This window comes from Chinchilla lanigera, unplaced genomic scaffold (genome assembly GCF_000276665.1).
Source record: "Chinchilla lanigera isolate Chin_1 unplaced genomic scaffold, ChiLan1.0 scaffold00084, whole genome shotgun sequence".
In the NCBI taxonomy this organism is placed as follows: domain Eukaryota; kingdom Metazoa; phylum Chordata; class Mammalia; order Rodentia; family Chinchillidae; genus Chinchilla; species Chinchilla lanigera.
Genome location: NW_004955485.1, coordinates 8,669,790 through 8,691,720, shown reverse-complemented (window position 1 = coordinate 8,691,720; position 21,931 = coordinate 8,669,790). Strand labels below are relative to the sequence as shown.

General features: G+C 49.4%; 2 protein-coding genes across 9 annotated transcripts in view; one reads left to right on the top strand and one right to left on the bottom strand.

Annotated features, from left to right (window-relative positions):
* Positions 1-175: 175 nt before the first annotated feature.
* On the top strand, positions 176-21,460 carry Dpcd (deleted in primary ciliary dyskinesia homolog (mouse)). 2 transcript variants are annotated; one of them, XM_005403872.2, is made up of 6 exons: positions 180-298; positions 4,578-4,658; positions 13,482-13,606; positions 13,895-14,028; positions 20,588-20,690; positions 21,055-21,460. In XM_005403872.2, the coding sequence occupies exons 1-6, from the start codon at positions 235-237 to the stop codon at positions 21,157-21,159; spliced, it is 612 nt and encodes a 203-aa protein (XP_005403929.1). In that variant the 5' UTR covers positions 180-234; the 3' UTR covers positions 21,160-21,460. The 2 variants fall into 2 exon arrangements, with proteins under 2 accessions (XP_005403930.1, XP_005403929.1); XM_005403873.2 differs by lacking the exon at positions 4,578-4,658 and having other exon boundaries at positions 176-298.
* Fbxw4 (F-box and WD repeat domain containing 4) overlaps positions 3,305-21,931 on the bottom strand; it is a gene marked incomplete at its 5' end in the record, with an annotated part of 103,581 nt that continues 84,954 nt past the window's right edge. For 2 of the 7 annotated variants that reach the window (XM_013504092.1, XM_013504094.1), the window contains 1 exon segment: positions 15,634-16,133. In XM_013504092.1, coding sequence (XP_013359546.1) covers positions 16,065-16,133 — 69 coding nt within the window. 7 annotated transcript variants of the gene reach the window in all.

The following is a 21,931-nucleotide window of genomic DNA, read 5'->3' as shown; positions in this document are numbered from 1 at the left end:
GAGTGACAGGAGGGCCGGCGTCCCGCGCACAGCCTCGGCCCGGACGGGCTCAACCTCTGGCTGGGCGTTCTCCTGGCAAAGGGAAATAAGCCACTTACCAGGGGAGCCAATGGGAACCAATAAGGAATGGGAGGGAAAGGCAAATGCCCAAACACCTTCCGGGTCAGCCGGAAGTGATCCTCGGTGGAGCCGTTACCATGACAGCGGCCGGGCGCGCGGCTGGGCGTAGTGAAGATGGCGGTGACCGGCTGGTTGGAGAGTCTGCGGGCTGCGGAGAAGACGGCGTTGCTGCAGGACGGTAACGCAAGTTCCCTCTTCTCTTCCCCCGGGAGCCGGGCCCCTGCGCTGGAGCCCCGGGAAGGGCTTCAGGGCCCGAGTGGGCCGTCCGCCGGGCCAGCTCCTGTATTTGCAGATGAGGAAACCGAGGCCCAGAGAGATGACAGGACCGGATCCCACCTCTCTGGACGCCCCCGTTTGCCCTACACCGCCTCGCCTCGCTTTGAATTTTGTTGTTAATACATTCTTTTCATATTCGCTTTCCCATTTGCTCCTTACTCCACGCTGGCTTACTGACGAGGGAACTGACGGTTTTAGGCCAGCCCAGCGCCCCCAGCGCCCCGGCCAGTGGATGCTGAAGTGGATCCTGCCCTGGACCGTGACCCTCAGTCCGGGGCTTCTATGGCTGATGCCAGCCCGGGGTCATAGAGGTGGGAAACTGGGCGCTAGTTCCTCCGCATTAATTGCTACCACTGTTATCGCCAGTCTGTTCGGCTGTGTAGTTACGTTGTGAAGTGAATCTCTCAGTGGTCCTCGGGTCTTTAGGGGAGATAGAACAAGGACCAGAGGCTGTGCCTGGAAGAATTGGCACGGGGCTGTTAAGCCCTGGCTTTTTTCCACGCTAGAATTGGCTAGTGTAGCGCCCTCCCGTCCCCCACCCCCTCGCTTCAGGGTTCTTTCCTGGACCCAGCAGAATTGGGTCTGAATTTCTGAGGCTTTAAGGCTAACAGCTGGGGACTCACAGGTAGAGGCCAATCAAAGAAGCCTGGAGTTTGTGGAAGTTAAGATCAGCTGCTCATTCATTTGTGCAAGATTTAGGGAAACTTTGTGTACTAAGCTCTGTACTAGAGCAGATAGAAAAGGACATGTTCTCAGAGTTCACAGAGTGGTCAGGAAAAAGACATAGAAATAAATAATAGTGTGTGTCCAGTAGAGGTTGGAACCTTGTGTGAAATGTCACCAGAGCAAGAAGATGGAAATAATCGTCTCTTTGGAAATAGGTGAGGGCAGGGGATGTAGCTCGCAGCATAATCACTTGCCTGGCAAGCCTGAGGTCATGAGTTTGATTCCCAGTACGAAAAAAAAAAAAAAGAAGAAAAGAAGAAATAGGTGAGGTGATATTCTGGGTCCTGTGGAATTAATGGTGTTTAATAAACGTAGAGGGATTGTTATTTGAGGAAGAATGACTTGTGTACATGTAAAGGCATGGATGTGTGAAAGTTTACAGCTGGTTACTCGAGCAATAGCACAACATTTAGTGATGTGAAAGCATTCACTAGTCATAACGAACCATCTACTCAGGTACTGCACTAGGTACTGGGATGCAAGGGTGAGTAAGAGTGTTCCTTTTCTGAAGGAGCAATGAGGAGAAATGGTGGACAATGAGAAACTGCAGGTAAATTGGGGCAATTGTAATCTCTTATGCCATGTAGGAGATTCTGGGCATTATCTCATAAGACGGTGGCTTTGTTTTTTATTATGGTGAGAAACACATACCATAAAATATACCAGGCTGACCATTTTTAAGTGTGTGATTCAGGTGAACTATGTACGCTCACATTGTTGTACATCCATCAGACCATCCACCTTCAGAACCTTTTCATCTTTCTCAGTTGAAAGTCTTTAACCATTAAACCTGCCTCCCTATTCCCTCCTCCCCACAGCCACTGGCAATCACCTTTCTTCTGTATCTATGAATTTGACTGTTCTAGGAACCTTATATAAGATGAAAGTGGAAATCAGTATTTGTCCTTTTATGACTGGCTTGTTTTACGTAGTATAATGTTTTCAAGGTTTGTCTTTCTAGCATGTGTCAAAATATCCTTCCTTTTTAATGCTGAATAATATCCCCACTGTGTGTACGTATATGTATGTGTGTATATGTGTGTGTGTGTGTGTGTACGTAGATATATAATATTCATCTGTTGGCAGATGCCGCAGATGAATATTGTGACTAATGGTGTGAACACAAATGTACAAATATCTGTTTAAGTCCCTGCTTTTACTGCTGTTGGTAACAGGACAGTGTTTAAGCAATATTTCTTTTTTCTTTTTTTGAGACAGGGTCTCACTGTACAGATCAGGCTGGCCTTGAACTCACTTATGTAGCCCAGACTGGCCTCAAATTCATGGTGATCCTCCTGCCTCATGCTCCCGAGTGCTGAAATTACAGGCATGTACCACCATGCCCAGCCTAAACAAATATTTCACCAGCCAGGATGTGTTAAATACTTTTGTTTGTAGCATCAAAAGTGATGTTGCTAAGCTTGTTTTTCAAACCAAAACAATAAGACAATATTGAGTACATGGATATGCTTTATCAAACCACCTGTAGACGTGCTCTCCTAAGGGATGTGGCATATAGGGCATAAATAAGTGACTCACTAAAAAATGTCCAGTCAACACTTGGAATAGTGTTCAGTTTTACAGATATTTAAAGCCATACACATTATTCTAGTCCAGTTATTTGAACCTGGACTTTGGCCCCAAAAGGATTTAAACCCCCAGCTGTTACTTCCTAGCCTTATGGTCTTGGACAAGTGTGTTTATTTGTTTTTCTTTTTTCTTTCTTTTTGAGTACCAGGAATCAAACTCAGGACCTTGAGGTTGCCAGGCAGGTACTGTGCCGCTGAGCTACATCCCCGGCCCCCTGGACAAGTTTCATGCCTTTTACATCTCAGTTTTCCTCATCTCTGATGTATAGGAGGCGGGTTGGATTATCATGAGACTAAAATTCGATAAAACATGTGAAGTGCCCGAGGTGACAGTAGATACTGCATTCTTTTTTTTTTTTTGGCTTTTTGAGACAGAGTTTCACTCTGCAGTTCAGGCTGTCCTTGAACTCACTTTGTAGCCCAGGCTGGTCTCGAACTGCCTCAGCCTCCCGAGTGCTGGGATTACAGGTGTGCGCTATCAGGCCCAGCTGGATACTGCATTTTACCTGAACTCAAGACTGGACACCAAGAAGGAAGGATGTCCTGGCCAGACCCCCTCAGCTACTCACCAGCCACACTGTGTACCCGCTTCCTGACAGGAAAGCCTCTTCTAGCTCTTGGGAACATCCAGATGGTTTAGTGTGATGGATCCTAGGAATCTGCCCAGAGGCCCTTCTCATATGGGGTGAATCTTCCTGAAACAGAAATTAGGAATGACTCAAGGGAACCATGTCCCAGAGTAATGATTTAGAGGAGTGATTTAGATGAAAAAAGCCACCACAGGGCTCTTACTCGCGAAGCTTACATAGGGCATGAGTCTACTAGGCATTAGAGCCATTTGTCTTCCTGTGTCTACTAACCTGTCTGCAGAAGGGAGGAAATTACATAGCCCTCAAGCAAACGCTTGTGATGATACTGCATGGGAAGAGGAGTTGGGCTAGGAAACTTCCTTGGATTTGTCTGTTCTTTCAGTGGATGAGGTACATCAGTGTTTATTCATTCTTTCAGGAATGGCCTAGAAGCCAGGTGTGGCGCATGCCCAGCACTCAGAAGGCTGAGGCAAGAGAGTCGCTATGAGTTTGAGGCCAGCCTGAACTACATAATGAGACCCCTCTCAAAAAAAAAAGGAAAAAAAAATACAAGAATGGCCTAGAGCTGGGCGTGGTGGCGCACGCCTGTAATCCCAGCACTCACAGGCTGAGGCAGGAAGATGGTTGCAAGTTCGAGACCAGCCTGGGCTGCAAAGTGAGCTCAGGGCCAGCCTGAACTGCAGAGTGAGACCCTGTCTCAAAAAGACAAAAAAACAAAATGGCCTAGAGATGTGCGGAAGAAGAGAGAACAGTGCAGGGCTGGAGGACAACTGGCTCTGGACGCCTTGTTTGAGATCCTGAGCACGTAGTCTAATTTTAGAAACCAGGGAGAGAAAGACATTTGATGTTCACATTGCGTTTAAAAATGCCACACTATGTGATAGATGCTCCACCGTGGATATGAATAAAGCAGTAGAAGGCCCAGGTGAGGAAGTGGTTAATTCTTCCAAGGTGGCCGGAGGTGACAGTTCGGGAGACTTCGCCACGGCAGTGACCTGTGGCGGGGTTGTGAGGGGTGAGGAGCCCTGCAGATGGGGAGAGGTGTGGCGCTGTTCCTGGTAGAGGAAACAGCCGAGCAGAGATGCTCAGAGAAAGCTTCAGAGAGGAAGTGAGCTCAGGCGCACGGCTCTAAGTAAGGGTGGGTGATGGTCGTAGGGAGTTCATGTGAGGCGCTGGGGCCTGGTTTTCCAGTATCCTGGGGGCCGCCCTTTCCTCCTTCGGTGAGGGCGGGACAAAGGAGTGCTCTGAGAAGAGGCGCCCTCTGCTTTGCATGTAGGAAGAAGAAAGGTGCATTATTTGTTCCCAGATGGGAAGGAAATGGCGGAAGAATATGACGAGAAGACGAGTGAACTGCTCGGTAAGTGGCAGGCCCCCGGGACCTTCAGGACTTGGGGCTGACGGACGCCTAGAAGGGTGTTTCCAGCTGTGGGGTTGAGGGAAGAGCCCAGCAGGAAACGTAGACGGTTCCTGGAAGTGGAGTGGGAGCCCTTGGGGCGTGGAGCCCGTCACCACTCGCAGACAAGTGAGAGGGTGAGTAGTCCCCAGCGGGCAGTCGAGATGCCGCGGGCGGGACGGCGTCCGAGGGGCCCTGTGAGTGAGGAGCGGTTCGGCCGGGCATTTGCTTGTTTCTGGCTTTGTTCCCTGGAGCCTCTCCACGAGCAAGAGAGTGCCGGGCGGAGGCTTCTGACCTCGCCTCAAGCAGCGCGGTTCAACAGCACCCTGAACAGGCACCATGCTGCACCCCAGTACCCAGAGGCCGAGGCAGGAGGGTCAGAAGTTTCAGGGCAGCCTGGGCAACTTAGTGAAACCATCTCAGAATGAAAAGGGCTGCGGACCTGCGTAGCTCAGTGAAAACCTTGCGCAGCATGCACAAGGCTCTGGTTTCAGTCCCCGGTACTTAAAAAAACAAAACAGACATTCTCATCTTTTTATTCTTTGTAGAGTAGTATTTTTCATTAGAACATGTCTGCGGTACGAAGGAGATACACTCATCGTGGGTAGCTGGAACATGACACATTTTAGTTCTTTTTACACCGCCCCCCCATTTTTTAGTCCCCTTCCCATTTGCCAAGGATCGATCTCCCCATTTCCTATTGTCTAGCTTGTATTTTGCTTTTACTTATACTTTGGGTATCACATATAAGAGAAACCCTATGTTTTTTAATCTTATGTCTGATTTATTTCACTTCACATTATGGATTCAAGGTGCATCTGTTGTCCTACAAATGACGTAATTTTATCCTTCTTTATGACAGAGTAGTACTCCATTGTGTGTAAATGCCACATTTTCTTTATCTGTTGTCTGGTGATGGACATATATATAGGTCACACCCACAATTTAGCTTTTATGAATTATGCTACTATAAGTGGGTGTGAATGTATCACAGTAATGTGATGTTTTTAACTCCTTTCAGGAAGGTACCTAGAAAGGGAATAGCTGGGTCAAGTAGAATTTCTGTTTTAAATTTCTTGAGGAACTTTCACACTCATTTCCATAGTGGCTATACTAGTTAACCCCTAACAACAGTGTGGAAGGGCTCCTTTCCCCGTAGCCTCACCAGCATTTGTTATTGTTGTTTTCTTGATGATGGCCTTCCTTTCTGAAATAAACAGAATCTCAGTATTGTTTTAATTTGCATTTCTCTAATGGCCAGAGCTGTGGAACAATTTTCCATGTATTTATTGGCCATTTATACGTTGTCTTCTGAGAACTGTCTATTCATTTCACTTGCCCACTTGGGTCATTTATCCTGGGGCACAGCGTTTTAGTTTTTTTGAGTTCTTTGTGTATTGTAGCTGTTAATCCTCTGTCTGAGGAGTAGCTGGCAATTTTTTTTTCCACCTGGTAGGTTGTCTCTTCCCTTTGTTGATTGTTTCCTTTGCTGTGCAGAAGCTTTTTAATTTGACAGGGTCCCATTCATTGATCCTTTTGTTGCTGCTTTGTTAGTACATATTTTCTATATGTAATGGTCACATTGACGATGGGGAATTGTACATAATGTGTCTCAATTCTTTTTTTCCCACTCTCCTTCCCTTCCTTCAGCCCCTCTTCCCTCCCCATTTACAAAGGCTTTGTTTCTGTCTTTTCCTTCCATTCTCCTTCCTCCTTTTCCTTTCCTTCTCTCCCTCCTTCCACCCTGGTTTCCCCTCTGAACATGTTCTTCGTATTTCTCAATATCTGCCCTCCATTTTGCTCCTTATTTTCCCTTTGGGTTTCTCACAAAGAGAAACAGTGCGATATTTAAACTTGTATGTTATTTTACTTAAAATTATGGTCTTGAGGTGTATCGATTTACATCCTTTATGGGTAGAGCAGTACGCCACTGTGTATAAATAGCACATTTTCTTTATCCATTCATCTGTTGAGGGACATATGGGTTGTTTCCAAGATGTAGCTGTTACAAACTGTGCTGCTGTAAACATGGGTGTGCATATGTTGCTGTGCCACAAAACTTTTAACTCTCTTGGGAAGATCCCTAGTAGGGAACAGCTGGGTCAAATGGGACTCTAGTTTTAGTTTTTGGAGCAACTCATACTGATTTCCATACTAGTTGTACCAGTCGATACTCACACCACCAGTGGAGAAGGGTTCTTTCTCCCCCAAGCCTTGCCAGCATTTGTTGCTGGTTGATTGCTTGATGAAAGCCATTCTTTCTGGGGTGAGTTGGAATCTCGGTGTTGTTTTAACCTGCATCTCTCAAATGACCAGTGATGGTGATGGTGAACATTTTTTCATATATTTGCTGTTTGTACCTCTTCATACATGAAATGTCTGTTAATTTCAGATGCCCAATTTTGGACTGGGTCTTTAAATGGGGGGGAACCTGATTCTTTTAGTTATTTATGTATTCTAGATGATAGTCCTTTGAGGAGTAGCTGGTAAAAATTTTCTCCCATTATATGGGTTATCTCTTCTCTCTGTTGGTGTTTGTTTGTTGGGTTTTGTTGTTGTTATTCGCTGTGCACTCTTTTTTTTTTTCTCCGGTACTGGGAACCGAACTCACGACCTTGCGCTTGCCAGGCAGGCGCTTTGCCACTGAGCTAAATCCCCAGCTCCTGTGCACTCTTGATGTTATTTCTTACACAATTGGGGTTCTGTTCAGAAAGTCCTTGCCTTTGCCTATGACTTCAAGAGTTTTACCTACCTTATCTTCCAACGGGTTAAGAGCTTCTGTTTTAATGTTTACATCTTTGAACCATTTTTATTTTAGTTCGGTACATGGAGGGAGATGTGGGTCTAGATGTTCTGCATGTGGAAAGCCGGTTTTCCCAGCACCATTTGCTAAAGAGGCTATCTTTCCTCTAGCATTTGTTTTTGGCCCCTTTGTCAAAGATCAGGTGGCTGCATGCGTCTTGAGTTGTTGCTGGGGTTGTTTCGGAGTCCTCTGTTTCATTAATCCACATGTCTGTTTTTATGCCTATGGTTTTTATCACTGTAGCTCTGTAATATAACTTGAAATTTGGGATTGTGATGCCTTCTGCTTTGGTCTTGTTACCAGGGTCGCTTTTACTAATCTGGATCTTCCCTGGTTCCGTATGACTTTTAGGATTGTTTTCTCTACTTCTGTGAGGAATGTTGTTGGCTCTCTGATTGGGATTGTATTAAATCTGTATATCATTTTTGGAAGTATGGTCATTTTGACAATGTTGGTTTTGCCTGTCCAGGAACAGGGGATGTCTTTCCATTTTCCAGTGTACTCTCCAATCTCCTTTTTTCAGAAAAAAAAAAAAAAAATCATCTTAAAGAGTGAATCAAAGAGTAGAAACGGTGATTGTGCCGCATTGTCATTTCCCTCTAAGAACAGGCTCAGGAAGAGTTCCTGCTCAGATTTCTGGGAAGTGTTTGATTTGTCCATTCTGTTTCCAGGTATGCACAGCAGCACGAACCACTTCCCAGAGCAAGGTGCCTGGCTCTGTGACCCCAGTCTAAGGCTGTCAGCACTGGGACTTGGTCTCTTTATTAAGTTGCACCTGAAATGCTAAGACCAACGATGGAATCATGGGCTGCATTATTTTCTTGTCATTATTCTTGACTTTAATTTCTTCCTGGGCCTGATCGACATGTAGTATTAGTGAGGGAATTTCTTTTTCCCTTTTTCTGACAGCTCATAAATGTCCCAAACCGACAACATGGATTATACTGGTTTGCATTCTGTTAGTCTCCAGTCTTAGAATGCGTGTCCTGCGCATGTTCAGTTGTAGAGAAAAGTGTTGATCCCTCCTTATTATGAGCTGCTTGGGCTCCGGTCCCAATTGGTTTAGTCTGGTGCTATTAAAAATCTTGATGTGTTTAGCATATGACACTGATTCGGTGGAAACCAATACAGTAGTAATATCCTCACAATTGCATTGTAATTTATAGTGCTCCCAGGGGGTGACAGCCTTGGAATGCCTAACAGGGGAGAGCGCATGAAAGCAGAGGTCACGTGGGCTAACCTCGACCAGAACTGGGCCGCAGACCGGCCCAGCTCCTCGGCCCAGCCCCCAGTGTCCCGTCTCTCCCCTACGCAGAGCAGATAAAGCAGCTCTAGCTGCTGTGACTGTAAAAACAAATAAAGCCTAGGCCTCTTTGTTGTCTTTGGACATGAAATTAAAATTAAAATCAAGTCCAGATTCATTTGTAGCACTCTGTGCCCCAGGATCCCATATTAACCTATTACTTCTAGTGGCACGTGGGGCGAGTCACGGGCTCCGAACTGGTTTTTTGCAAGCAAAAATTCAGGCCACTGCTGCTGATGGGGAGAGAGCTGCGTGGCTGAAGTTTGCCTGGTAATGACATTAACCCCATAACTCTCCCTGGGCATCAGGCCCAGTGCTTTACATGAATGATCTCAGTAAAGCTCTCTGACATAGGTAGTTGTCCCCATTTTACAGTTGGAAAAACATAAGCTCAAAGACCTTGTTCAGACTCACATAGCTGGTTAGTTTCTGAGCCAGAAGACTTAGCATTGTTCTGTCTGCTTAAGGGTCTGTGCTTTCATGCACAACAACATAGTGTTGGCAGTTAATAATTATTAAATCCCACTTTCTTCTTACTAAATATTTCTGTCCACAGGATGACCTGGGTGGGCCACTGATGAGCAGCAGGAACCCCTCTCCAGCCACTGGGTCCAGCCTGTGGACAGTGGATCCATTTCTTACACCTTTTCTCCCCCAGACCCTCTCAGCTGCCCTTGCAAAATACCTCTGTTAATCTTATGGAGATGGGACTTCACTCTGTAGCCCAGGCTGGCCTCAAGCTCCTGCGCTCGAGTGACCTCTTGTCTTCTCCTCCTGCTTAGCCGGGAGTATAGGCATGTATCACTGTGCCCAGCTGTTCGTTTTTAAGTATAAATAACCCCAGGGGGCCAGCCTGGCTTTTGCTTGTATATACTGTGAAGTAAAATATGGACATAGTTTTTGTGACAGTAAGTGGAAATAGTTTTGATTTTTCTAACTAACTAAACAAATTTGATAATTGGCCAGGCTGGTTTTCTGTTACAAAAGCTCAGAAGGTAATTTACAGAGGAAGAATTGCCAATAGGTGTGCATCTCTCTGTCTGGGACGAAGTCCCTCCAGCGGGTGTTAATGAGCATGTTAGTGTCATCTTTTTCCTGCCCTTTCAGGGCTATTCATTCCCACCCCCCACAATGAATGCTGTATGTATTCATAGAAGAATAGACCGAAAGGCCTCCTAACAATGATCGGAACATCAAACCAGCCCCAGAAGAACACAGCATGTCGGGGGGCAGAGGCTGGAGGGCAGGCCATCCCCCAGCGATTACATTCGGATTACCGCTTAATCTGCTTTGGTATTTGACCGCCAGCCTACCCACCCTGGGCCGCACTCGGAGGATATTGAGCACTTTCATCCCCAGGCACTTCAGCAGCTTTATAAATGACCCACTCGATTCCTTTCAGCCTCCTCAGGGATGGGCCGCGGCAGCTGTTTAATAGCCACATAGCAATGTTGCAGTGTTTTAGGGCAGAAAAGAAGAATTCTGCATCCAGTTTAAGCTGCAGGGAGCATTTAGGAAAGGGGAATGTAATTATCCGCACTGGAAGTGGGCCAGGCCGCGGAGCTCGGGAAGAGAGGCCTTTAGGACCTTTGCTTTCCAGCCCACCTGAAAGACGAGGCCCCTTGCTGCAGTCTGGGACATCAGCATGCTTCCCGCTGACTTAGGAAAATGCCCCCAGGTGCTCCTCGCGCTCCCAGGCCCTGTGCTGGGTCGGGGACAGTGTCCTTCCCAAGGACTGGCCTTGGTCCCAGGGAGCCGCCTTGCCCACTGTTCGGGTTTAGCACGTAATCAGATCAGAGTGACAGCAGGTGGAAACAGTCTTCTCTTGCCGCAGGAGCTGTCCTTGAGTTCAGGAACAAAGACGGGGACAAGACAAGGCAAAGCGTGTGTTTTGCGTGTGCACACAGGCCCGCATGCCTGGGAAGAACAGGACTGTGCCAAGATGGTTACTGGGTCTTAACTCTTGAGGGACTGGAAAGGGAAACTGCCTTCTGCATTCAGGTAACAAATTACTTAGTTCCCAGGGCCTTCAAAAAAGATGAAACAGCCAAGGGTGCCACGCTTCTGTGACCTGAGAACCTCTTAAGGTCAGAAGTGAGGGACAGGAGGTCCTGGAGTGGCCACCGCCTCTTCGGACCGCACTGGCACTTAGTTCTAGACATCCAGTTTACCAGGATCCACGATTACAGGGGCATCTCATGTTCCTGGCCCCAGAAGACTGGGTTTTCCCTGTGATTAATACTTTTTCAGATAACCAAAGTTTTGCCATTTTTTTGGAGACAGTGTCTGTATGTAGCCGAGGCTGGCCTTGAACTCACAAGTGATCCTCCAGCCTCAGCCTCCTGAGTGCTGGGATTAAAGGTGTGCACCACCACACCTGCCTAGTTCTGCCTTTTAAAGGCCAGTATAGAAAAAAAAAAATAGGGCTACTTAAAGAAATATTTTTAAATATTATATATTTATTGAACAATTATAGACTACATTGTAGCCTTTCATTAATGATTCAAATTCTGGATTTTAACTATGACCTTTGTAAATTGACCTCTTTGTTCCTTGGTACTTTTTCATACTCTGTCCCCTAGAAAGGAGTGGCCAGGGTCTCAGGTGAGCAGGCAGGGGAAGAAATGCTAGTTCTCATGCTAAACACGTAGGCATCGGGGGAAAAGCTGCACACACTGGACTAGGTGCTTTCTAGAGGAGCCTCCACCCTTCAAACCTGGGGCAGTTGTGCTGTCTTACGTAGCGCTGCTGCCGGGGACCAAGGTGCTGGTGTGCCCACACACTAAGCTGTCCCAAGTGCCTGTGTCACTCTGCCTCCCCATGGGAGCTGCCCTCTGATAACTGTTGTCATTTTGCCTGGGGAAAATTAATTTCTTGCCTTTTGTTTTTCCTTTGTGGTACCGGGGATTGAATCCAGGGCCTTCACACTGCACAACATCCCGGCCATTTTTTTTTTTTTGAGACAGGATCTCGCTAAGTCTCACTCCGTTGCCCCGGCTGGGCTCAAACTCGTTATCCGCCTGCCTTGGCCTTCTGCGAGAGTGAGCCACAACACCTGGCTTCCGGACATGCTCTACACATAGCTTTTTTTTTTCTTCCTTGCAGAGATCGAACTCAGGGCTGCACATATCCCAGGCACCAGCTCTACCACTAAGCTACACCCCAGCCTGCACATAGCGTTTCATGGCTCAAATAAGGATCCACAGTGATCCTTCCTGTAGTACGGACAGGGCACAGGGGTCTCATTATAGTAGGCTGCTGCTTGGGAGTATTTGTCATTTCTGAGCTGTGACTGTCACAGAGCTCCTCAGATTGCTGGCTTCTGGTGAAGAGAAGTACTACAGTAAATGGGTTTGGATGTCTATATACCTCACCACAGCCTATTTACTTAAGTATTCATAGAGGAGAAAGTTGCCTATAAAATATATTTCCAAGTTTTACTCTTCCTTATTTTCTTTATAAACTTGAAAATGGATTTCTAGAAAGATTTTTTTTTTCCCTAAATAACAGAATTACACTGCCAAATGCAGTGACCCTTGTAAGAGCTCCTATTCAAGGGAAAGCTTGAACTTTACAACATGCTTTTGTGTTCAGCTTGCGCGCCTTCCTCGCAGCAGTGGGGCTGGTGTAGCTGCTCAGGTAACCATCTGCCTGCCTGATGCTAAGAACTGGCCTGGTGCTGTCACCCCCAGCTTGCCCCGCCCAGGGAAGAGGCCACACGTGTAACAACCGCAGCCGCATGCGGGCCATTTCTGAATGCTTCAGTGCTTGCAGTGCTGCAGAGGTTGCTGGTCAGGCAGGAAGGGCACCCCCCATGGCAGCCAGGGTGCAGGGGCTCTGCGTGGAGAAGGCCTCTGTCGCGCTGGCTGCCGGATAGCAGTTACCAGGACAGCACTGAGCAGGTTTCCTGGAAGTCCCAGCAGGATTGCCAGGTAATAGCCACTGAACTACTGTAGTTTATAAATTTTCTTAACATATGTGCCTTATTTTTAAAAATCTTATGCAAAGATCTGGATTTTTAAAAAGAAAAATAGATTTTTTGCATTATACATTTGAAAATATAAAACATCATTTTATACAAATTCATAGACCTTTTATTTATTTATTTATTTATTTATTTTTGATTTTTTTTTCCGGTACCGGGAATTGAACTCACGACCTTGCGCTTGCCAGGCAGGCGCTGTGCCGCTGAGCTAAACCCCTAGCCCCTCATAGACCTTTTATAAGTAGTGCGTTTAAAATATAATGTGTGCCTGAGATTTTTTGTTTATTCATTCACTTTTACAGTACTGGGGATGGGACCTAGGGCCTTGTGCATGCTGGGCAAGGACTCTACCACGGAGCTACAGTGCAGTCCAAGATTTGGTTTACGTATAGCTGCTGAGCTTTTTTGTTAAATCTAGGTACACCGTTACCAGAAATCGCTCCTAGCCTCGGCTCTCTCCTTGCTCGATGCCTTCTCGGGAGGGTGTCTAGACTCTGCCTGGCTCCCCAGAGCTTTGCCCAGCTTCTCCGACTGGGCGCCTGAGAGATGGGCTCTGCTCCTGTGACACAGACGCGTGCCGCCCAGGTGCACAGAGCTCCGCTTCAGTCATGTTGCAGTGGCCTCGTGAGATGATGGTGACGCAGCAGGACGGAGCAGAGATGGTTCTTCCTGTAATCCCATTGCTTCTCTCCCCAGTGAGGAAGTGGCGTGTGAGAAGTGCCCTGGGAGTCTTGGGCCAGTGGCAGCTCGAAGTGGGAGAGCCAGCACCCCCAGGAGCAGGGAGCCTGGGGCCCGAGCTCATCAAGGAGAGCAGTGCCAACGTAAGTCCGGGGGTCCTGGGTGGCAGGCTGCCGGCCCCTGAGTCAGGGACCACGCCTTGTGCTCCCCTGACCTCCAGTATGCCCACCTGGACACAGACATGTTTGAGCGAATGCCTGAAGGGTCTCCCTGGGCACCCTGGTCTCCCCAGCGCGAGGCCCGCAGCCCAGAGGGGAGCTTGGAGAGCGAGGGCTCCCATCTAGAACTGGGTAGAGCTCTGGGGCGGGTGGGAGACATCCCTTCCCTTCCTTCCCCAAGAGCAGTTCTTGGGTTGGATTTGCCTTCCACAGCCGATCTTCATGCGCAAGGACACCAAGATGACTTTCCAGTGGCGGATCCGGAACCTCCCCTACCCTAAGGAGGTCTACAGTGTCTGCGTAGCCCCAAAGGAGCGCTGCATCATTGTCAGGACAACCAACAAAAAGTAAGTAGTGCGTGGGCGTCTGTCCGTGCATGCCGCAGGGTACAGGTGTAGCTCCGTCCTCCACTGTGTACCGGGGAAGGCAGAGCAGCCTCTTCCTCTAGCCCTGAGGGAGGAAGGCAGCAGAGCACTGAAGGTGGAAGGGCTTCCTGTCTGCAGAAGCAGCCTGAGTGAGGTAACCTGCTTGTCTGGGCGGGGAGCTAGAACGCACGTCTGTGTAGCACCTGGCAGAGTGGACTCAGTAAACATCTGTTGAATGAATAAGGGGATAAGGAATCACATGGCCATTAACTTATGACCTTGAGTTGTTGTACTGTAACATTATTGTGACTTCAACCTCCTGGCTGGATCCAAGCCATTGGTGACACCGCTGTCAGAGCTGGCAGGGAGCCATGCCCCGGAGGGCATGGCTGTCTGAGGTGGCAGTTGTAGACTTTACAGTACTGGATGGGGCAGTTGTAACCTGGTCCCTCCTTGGGTTAAGGGATACTGGGCAGATGCATTCGCTTCTTGGAAGTTTCCCATGTTGTTTCTTCTTTTCTTTTTTTTTTTTTTTTTTGTCTTTTTGAGACAGAGTCTCACTCTGCAGTTCAGGCTGGCCTTGAGCTCACTTTGTAACCCAGGCTGGTTTTGAACTCGCAATGATCCTCCTGCCTCAGGCTCCTGAGTGCTGGGATTACAGCTGTGCAGCACCACTCCCAGCTCACATTCTGCTTCAAAGGAGGTATTCAGCTTCCCTTTGTGCCCTGCTGGGGGAAGGCAGATTGTGGGGTTGCAGGGACAGAGGTGGCCTCCAGAATGATCACACTGGAGTTTCTGGAGCTCTGACTGGTTGCAGAAGGCCCTTCAATGACAAGCCTTGGCCAGGGCCAGACGGAGCACCATGTGGGGCCAGCTTCTGTGAAATGCTTGAGGCCCTGCAGTGGAAGGTTTGGGTTTTTGTTTTATATTGGTGATACTAAGGATTGAACCCAGGACCTTTACACTGAACTACATCCTCAGTCCTTTTTAATTTTTTTTTTTGAGATAGACTCTCACTAAGCCACCAAACTGCCCAGGCTGGGCTCAAACCTGCTATTCTCCTGCCTCAGCTTCCCAGAGTGCTGGGATTACAGACATGTGCCACCATGCCTGGCCAGTGGGAGTTTGTTTTGTTTTGTTTTTTGGTACCAGGAATCAAATTCACAACCTCGCACTTGCCAGGCAGGCGCTGTGCTGCTGAGCTATCTCCCTGGCCCCAGTGGGAGTTTTTTAGTTATCAACCGATAAGCTATGAAGCTACCCAACGTGTGCCCTGTACCTCTCTGCTGCTCTTGTCCTGATGCTGTGATGCTGGTCTCCCTTCCCTCTCTTAGGTCCATGAGGCCCACAGGAAAGCAGGGCAACTTTTAGGGTCCCCTTGTGCAGCCCTGGGCTCTGCCCTTCTCTCGTGCCCCCCACACCCTATCACTCTGGCAGGGCTAAGGGGGCAGGGAAGGGGGTGGAGATGAATGAATTAATTTCAAGATTATTGCTGTACATGCAGCCAGCGGCCCCTGCCGTGGGTCTTGTCTATAAATATAAAGTCATAATAATAAGGGTTTGCGTTTATAAAGCACATTGAAGCCCTCAGATAAAAGGCAGTTTATTCCCGTTATTGTTCTCATCATTAACAGGAGTCAGTGTCTAAAGTGGAATTTAGCAATTTCAGACAACAGAGAAATTGCCTGTAGGAAAACAAACTCTGTGCTTCAGCAAGCATTCCCTGGCGTAAGAGGCCCTGGGTCCAAACTGGGAACAAAAATGCTTCTGATAGCATTTGAATCTGCAGCTTAGCACTTTGTGGAGCTGGCTGCTGCCTCCTTTCTGTCCCCCAGAGGTCACTGTCGAATACAGATACCAGGCAGAAATGTGATTACAAGGGAGTGAGGGGGAGAGAGAGGCTAGCTCACCAAAAAATTCATCTGCGGGCGGGTCCTCTGGGCCCCGTCTCCTGCTCGAGTCTAGCCCTAGGTGGCGCTGTTGGCCCAGAGCTTCACGGCCAGATGCCCATTCCAGCCTCAGGGGCAGCAGTAAGGGACATTTTTGAAATGCTGGAGAGGCCAGGTGGCACAGGGACTGGTGGTGCCCTGGGGAGAGAGGAATATTTCAGTGCCCCCTTTTTGTTTTTTTGAGACAGGGTATTGTTATGTAGCCTAGGCTGGCCTCAAACTCATTCCAGTCCTCCTACCTCAGCCTCCTGAGGGCTGGGATTAGAGGCATGCGCCACCACACCCAGCTCTCAGTGCCCACTTTGGAGCACAAACTGCACTTGTGGCCCAGTGTCTCAGCCTGGCCCAGCCCTGTGTCCCGGCAGGGCCTTGTATTAGGAGGTAGGTGGACGAGGCCACCACACCCTTAACCAGATCTTGCCTGGTGTTTTTACCTTTACTTGGAGTAATGTATTCTGTACCTGCACACCAACTCATTGAACAAAATTCAACAGCTAGTCCTTTGAGCAGGGTTTAACGTTTTCTCAGGGTTCTTTCATACTGTTTTCTGATCATCTCACCATCCAGAGGTGGGCAAGGCGGGTATTTCGTTCTTGTTGATATATTAACAGTTGTATAGTTGACTATACAATCAACACAGTGGACAGCGTCCTGAGAGAAGAACTGGTGCCCTTCTCACCTGGTGCCCAGTGTCCACCATGGCATAGCATTCTCTGATCAACCTTTTCCCGGAGCCTCCATGTCTACCCCAGTTCAGACACCTGCCCTGTCCTGAAGACCTGGGCTGGCCACCTGGCTGAAGGAGGCGATTCTAGTGTATTGTGACCTTGGCCTCAGGGAGTGAGGGATCAACCAGGGAGGGAGCCCTGTGTGGTACCATCTTGTCCTGATGAAAATGTGTAGAGGGAAGGTTCCTAGCCTCAGCCTAGAAGCTGGCAGCTGTACATGGGACGAGCCAGGGTGCTGGCGTGGGGAGAGGTTGGCCTAAATCTGGCTCAGCCACGCAGAACCTGCATTTTGGCAAGCTTTCCTTGTCTAACACAGGAGCGGGCTGCACCTCCCTCCCAGACTGTGACGCCGCCCAGGTGCAGGGCCTCACGTCTTCTGGAAATTGGGATCTGAAGCTAGCTTGGCGGATTGGACCCCAGTGGTGTCTGTCACCATGGGAGGCATTAGTAGGCATCACTAGAAGAAGGGATGCTGTGGTCGGACAGGGTCAGGTCAGTCTGGGCCTCATGGGCCTCCCTTTGCTAAGCTTGGAGCCGGCTGTGCGCTGTGCCTCATGGCAAGGGCCCTGGGACTTGGGGGCCTGGTTTGCCCGGAGCCTTGAGGCTGAAGATTTGGCTGCTGCGGTTCTTGGCCACCTCTGCCAAGCTGGTGTGTGGAACAGGGGTGCATGGGACAGGGCCATGTGACATTCAACCAGCTCTGCACCTGCCCGTGGCCCTCCTCCAGAGCTCTCCTGCTAGGGGCCTGTGGGTGCAAGGCAGCGCAAGGGAGCGGGGGCGCGAGCTGGGGAGGGGATAGGAGAGGGGGGAGGCAGGAGGCCATTTCTGAAGTAGCCAGAATGCAGGACCTGTCCTTTGGCAGAGGGATAAGAGGTTCAGAGCTGACCTGTTCTGGACTCTTGGACACAGTTCATCTTGTGCAATTCAGAAGAAACTGAGGCCCAGAAATTAACTGACCTGCAGGGCCAGGAGTCTACTGCATGTCCTTTGAAGACAGAAGACACTGGGAAAGGATGACCACTTCGGTGGAGATGTTGCCCAGGGGACCCGCAGGTGGGTGCATCCCAGGCAGACAACCCATTCCTTGCGGAGCACCCTCACTTTCCCAGATACCCCATATCCTGGGACAGATCTAGGGAATTTAGAACAAGTGGTCATGGCTGGGGATATAGCTTAGTGGCACAAGCGCCTGCCTGGCAAGCGCAAGGTCCTGAGTTTGATTTCCAGTATCAAAAAATAAAATAAAATAAAAATAGAACAGGTGGTCAGAATGTGGAGCTGCAGAAGTTACGAGATTTGGGGAATTCACTGATAGTAAAGGCTTTTTACATGTAACAATTTTGTGATTCAGGCAGCAAACCTAACTTTCTGTGCCTCAGTTTCCTCTTTTGTAAAAGAAGATAATAAAAGTAACCAGCCTGAGAGGACTGTTTGGAGGAGTAACTGTGTTTGGAACAGTGCTTTACACAAAATAAGCACTAAATTAAGAAACATCATGAGCTGGCGGTGTAGCTCAGTGGTAAACCATGTGTTTATTAGCATTGTGAAGCCCTGGGTTCCCTCCTTAGCACCAGGAAAAAGGGAAAAGAAAGAAAGAAAAGGAAAGGGGAAGGAAGGGAGGGAGGGAAGGAAGGAGAGAAATGTCATCTTTGGCTGAGACTGAGAGCAGTGAAGAAGTGGGAGTAGACAGTCTGTCTTGGGGAGCTGGGCGCTGCCTTGCTGTAAGGGTTGGCTTTTAGCAGAAACAAAAACGAGGCCTATGCAGGCAGACACATGGTGGTAATGCCAGGAAACAGTAGGTGCCCTGTGAATGTTAGCTGCTTACCTAGAGCTGCCTGAGGCTGAGGATTCTAACTTTTCCAAAACACAAGGGGTCCCTCTCTGTCCAGGTACAGATGAGAAAGTCAGGCACAGACCCTGCGCTGGCAAACACAAGGCTGTGCGGACACAGGTGAGGAGGTGCGGGCTGCCCCGAGGAGAGAGAGCAGCCGTCCCTCCTCCCTAAGCTCTGGCTCTCAGGAGCGGTACGGTCGCTTGTTTAACCTCACACAGAAAGCCAAATCCATTACAGTAGACCACAACAAAGCTGAGCCTGTGGGCCCGGCTGCCTCTGTTCCCTGCCTGGTGGCAGGAGAAGGACAAGGAAGGGGGATAAGCTGTTCACCTCAACTTCCCTGTGATCCTGATATTGGCACTAAGACCAAGCCCTAAGATTCTCTGCCTTTCTGCCAGCCAGCCTGCGGAAGGGCTGGGCTGGCTGGCTGGGCTGGGGTCGGGTGGGTGCTCCTTCTCTTCTGGTTCTGCTTTTTGTGTATATTTGCAAGGAAGATGTTAACACTTCCTAACAAGCCTTTGTGTTCACCTAATCTCTGCTGTTTAACCTTTGACTCCCCCTATTATCAGTGTCTGCCACCTTTGCTGGCCAGACCGAGGGGCCCAGGAAGAGCCCTCAGCCTTGCTGCCTAGCAGGAGGATGTGGCAGGCATTCCACCCGTTTGCAGGCAGATGGATCGCCTTTCCCTGGGGCAGAGCTTTGGAAAAGAAAGCAACTTGTGGTGCCATTAGGATCCCCCAGCCCCCACTTCTTTTGAACTGTCAGCCTCTAAGTAAACATTCTTTTCCTGCCGTGGGTCCCAACACCTTGTGGAGAGTGGGGAAGCTAGGAGCAGAGGGGCCCCAGAACCTCTACTGAACCAAGGGATTTGGGCAGAGAGGACAGGGGCAGAAGTGCTGCATTGATGTCAACTTTCTGAGTCCCCAGGGCATTGTGGCCTTTGAAGTGGACTCAAGGTAGCTGTCACCACAAGGACCAGGCCTCTGTGAAGTATTAAAAGCCGTCCTTTCCCGGCCACTCACTTGAGTTTGTTTGTACCTGCCTGAGGCATTTCCCTCTGCAGCCCACACAACCTCTGCCACAGAAAGTGACGGGTCAGGGCCCGGGCCGTACATCTACCAGTGCTACAGGGGCCTCCGTTAGTGATGGGGGGCACTGGGCAGGAGCAAGAACTATCCACTGACCCTGATTCTGAATCCACTGCCAGCTGCCTGCGAGGCAGGGGAGACAGTGTCTCTCCAAGCAGTTTCCTCTTTGACAAAGGGCTCCTGTCCCCGGAAGTCCGCTGATCATATTATAGGCTTGGTGTTGCTATCCGTTTTTGTTTGTCTGTGTTACTAAAAGGGATCATTAATGACTGGCTTGGGACCTGAAGATGATAGGAACCATGTGTGTAAAAGTGGAGAGGCATGGGCTGAAGGCCAGTGAGGGATCTCGAACCAGAGAGACAGCTTCAATGTGGAGTCATGGGGCTTGTCCTCCCAAGGATTTTCTGTGGTAGATGTACTTTTCTTTCTAGTTTATGGGGCAGACTAACAAAGCCTTTTAAAAGACCGCTGGAGAGGAAAAGTAGCTGAGGGCTTCAGTGGAAGCCCCGTGTGAATGGCAACTGTGGATCCCCAGCTCTGGGAGGTGGCCCCAGATGCTGTCTCTATTGTCCTGGGCCAGGACATGCCTCCTGTATTGTTGCCGCAGGAAGCTCTGGGTGCGGAGAAGGCCAGAGCTGTAAGATCTCTGCAGATTCCAAAAGGTGCTGTCAGCCCTGCGTGGGAATGACTTGGACCCTGGTCTCAGCGTGGAGCCATGACCTGGCTCTGCACTGCTGTGCTGGACAGGCCATAGGAGGGCATCCTCTTCTCTCCACAGCCACCAGACTCTAAAAGGCTACTGCTCTAACTGTTTTCCCTTCTGCCCTTGGGGACATGGCAGGTGGGGGGAGAACTGTGTAGAAGTTTGCTGGCAAGGGCGTGGTACCCAGCTGTCGGGGTCACCTTGCTGGGTGCTCCAATGGCCTCTTGGTGTCCCCACAGGTACTACAAGAAGTTCTCCGTTCCCGACCTAGACAGACACCAGCTACCCCTGGATGATTCCTTGCTGAGCTTTGCTCATGCCAACTGCACCCTGATAATCTCTGTAAGATTCACCCATACTTGTCTGTGACTACCTAGGGGAGAGGTCCTTCTTTCCCTGCCCATTTCCCAGTCCTTAGTGGCCCCTGCCCCAAGGTGCCTGCCAGAGATCAGGCATCGCCAATGAGGAGGCACAGGGTGCAGCCAGGTGGCACAGTCCACAGCTGGATGAGGGCACAGGTAGATGGGGACTGGATGGAAATCTCAGGACCTGGGTTCTGGCCCAAAGAACGCTCCTGCCCAGCCAGATGTGACCTGAGTACATCACTCAACTATGTGCCCTTTCCTCCTATGCAGTAAGAGGTTCAGAAGGGGCCCGAGTATCAGTGTATAACTGAATTATGTCCTCTTTCTGGTTCTGTCCACAGTATCAGAAGCCAAAGGAGATCTTGGTAGCAGAGACAGAGCTACAGAAGGAGCTAAAGAAGGTCAAGACAGGCCACAGTGGTGATGGAGACTGTAAGACTCAGTAGCTGGCCCCTGCCTTACACCTCTGTGGGGAGGACTCTGCAACACTTTCCAGCCTGGCCTTGCTGGTACGGGGCAGCCCCTGTCTCCTAGGAGCCATCCAGAGCCATCGGAACTGGATGTAGTAGTGGCCCCAGTTCAGTCTCACTTCCTGAGTAAAGTCCTTCTTAGTGACTGCAGATGGGCTGCCCTTCCATCAGCTTTGTGTGCTCCCTACCCAAGTCCCTTGGCTTCCTGAGGGAGGGCACTGGTGTGCCTTTCCCTTCTGCATCCTGGGCACTTTCAGCATAAAGCCTTCTGCCTCAAGAAGAGGGTGGCAGCCTGTGACCCACAGGGCAGAACATCTCCGAGCTGTGTGCATGAGCTTGTGAGGGAGTCTGGGTGCAAGGGCCCTTGTCCAGTGTGGTTGCAGGAGTGGCTCAGAAGAAGCTCCCTAAGGTAGGTGTGGGCAAGGGAGAAGTTCTGAAAAATGCAGAAATGTTGGAAACAACTGAAAAGCCAGAATAAGGCTCAGAGAGTGAGAGAGAGAGAGAGAGAGAGAGAGAGAGAGAGAGAGAGAGAGAGAGAGAGAGTGTGTGTGTGTGTGTGTGTGTGTGTGTGTTGAGGCACAGTGAAAATGAGTCACCATAGGTGACAGCAGCTTAGCACCTCAGCAGCCTGGAGCCCTCACAGTCTCCTCTCTGAACCCCCATGAAAGCTAAAAGGTAGGTGGTCCAGGGGCAGTATTCTGAAGAAATCTTTATTTTTGGGGACACAGCTGATGGTGGTATTTCCTCT

Coding starts and splice junctions, on each gene's coding strand:
- Dpcd (XM_005403872.2), top strand. CDS start 235: ATGGCGGTGACCGGCTGGTTGGAGAGTCTGCGGGCTGCGGAGAAGACG. Junction 299..4,577: donor GACGGCGTTGCTGCAGGACG/GTAACGCAAGTT, acceptor CTTTGCATGTAG/GAAGAAGAAAGGTGCATTAT. Junction 14,029..20,587: donor GTCAGGACAACCAACAAAAA/GTAAGTAGTGCG, acceptor GTGTCCCCACAG/GTACTACAAGAAGTTCTCCG.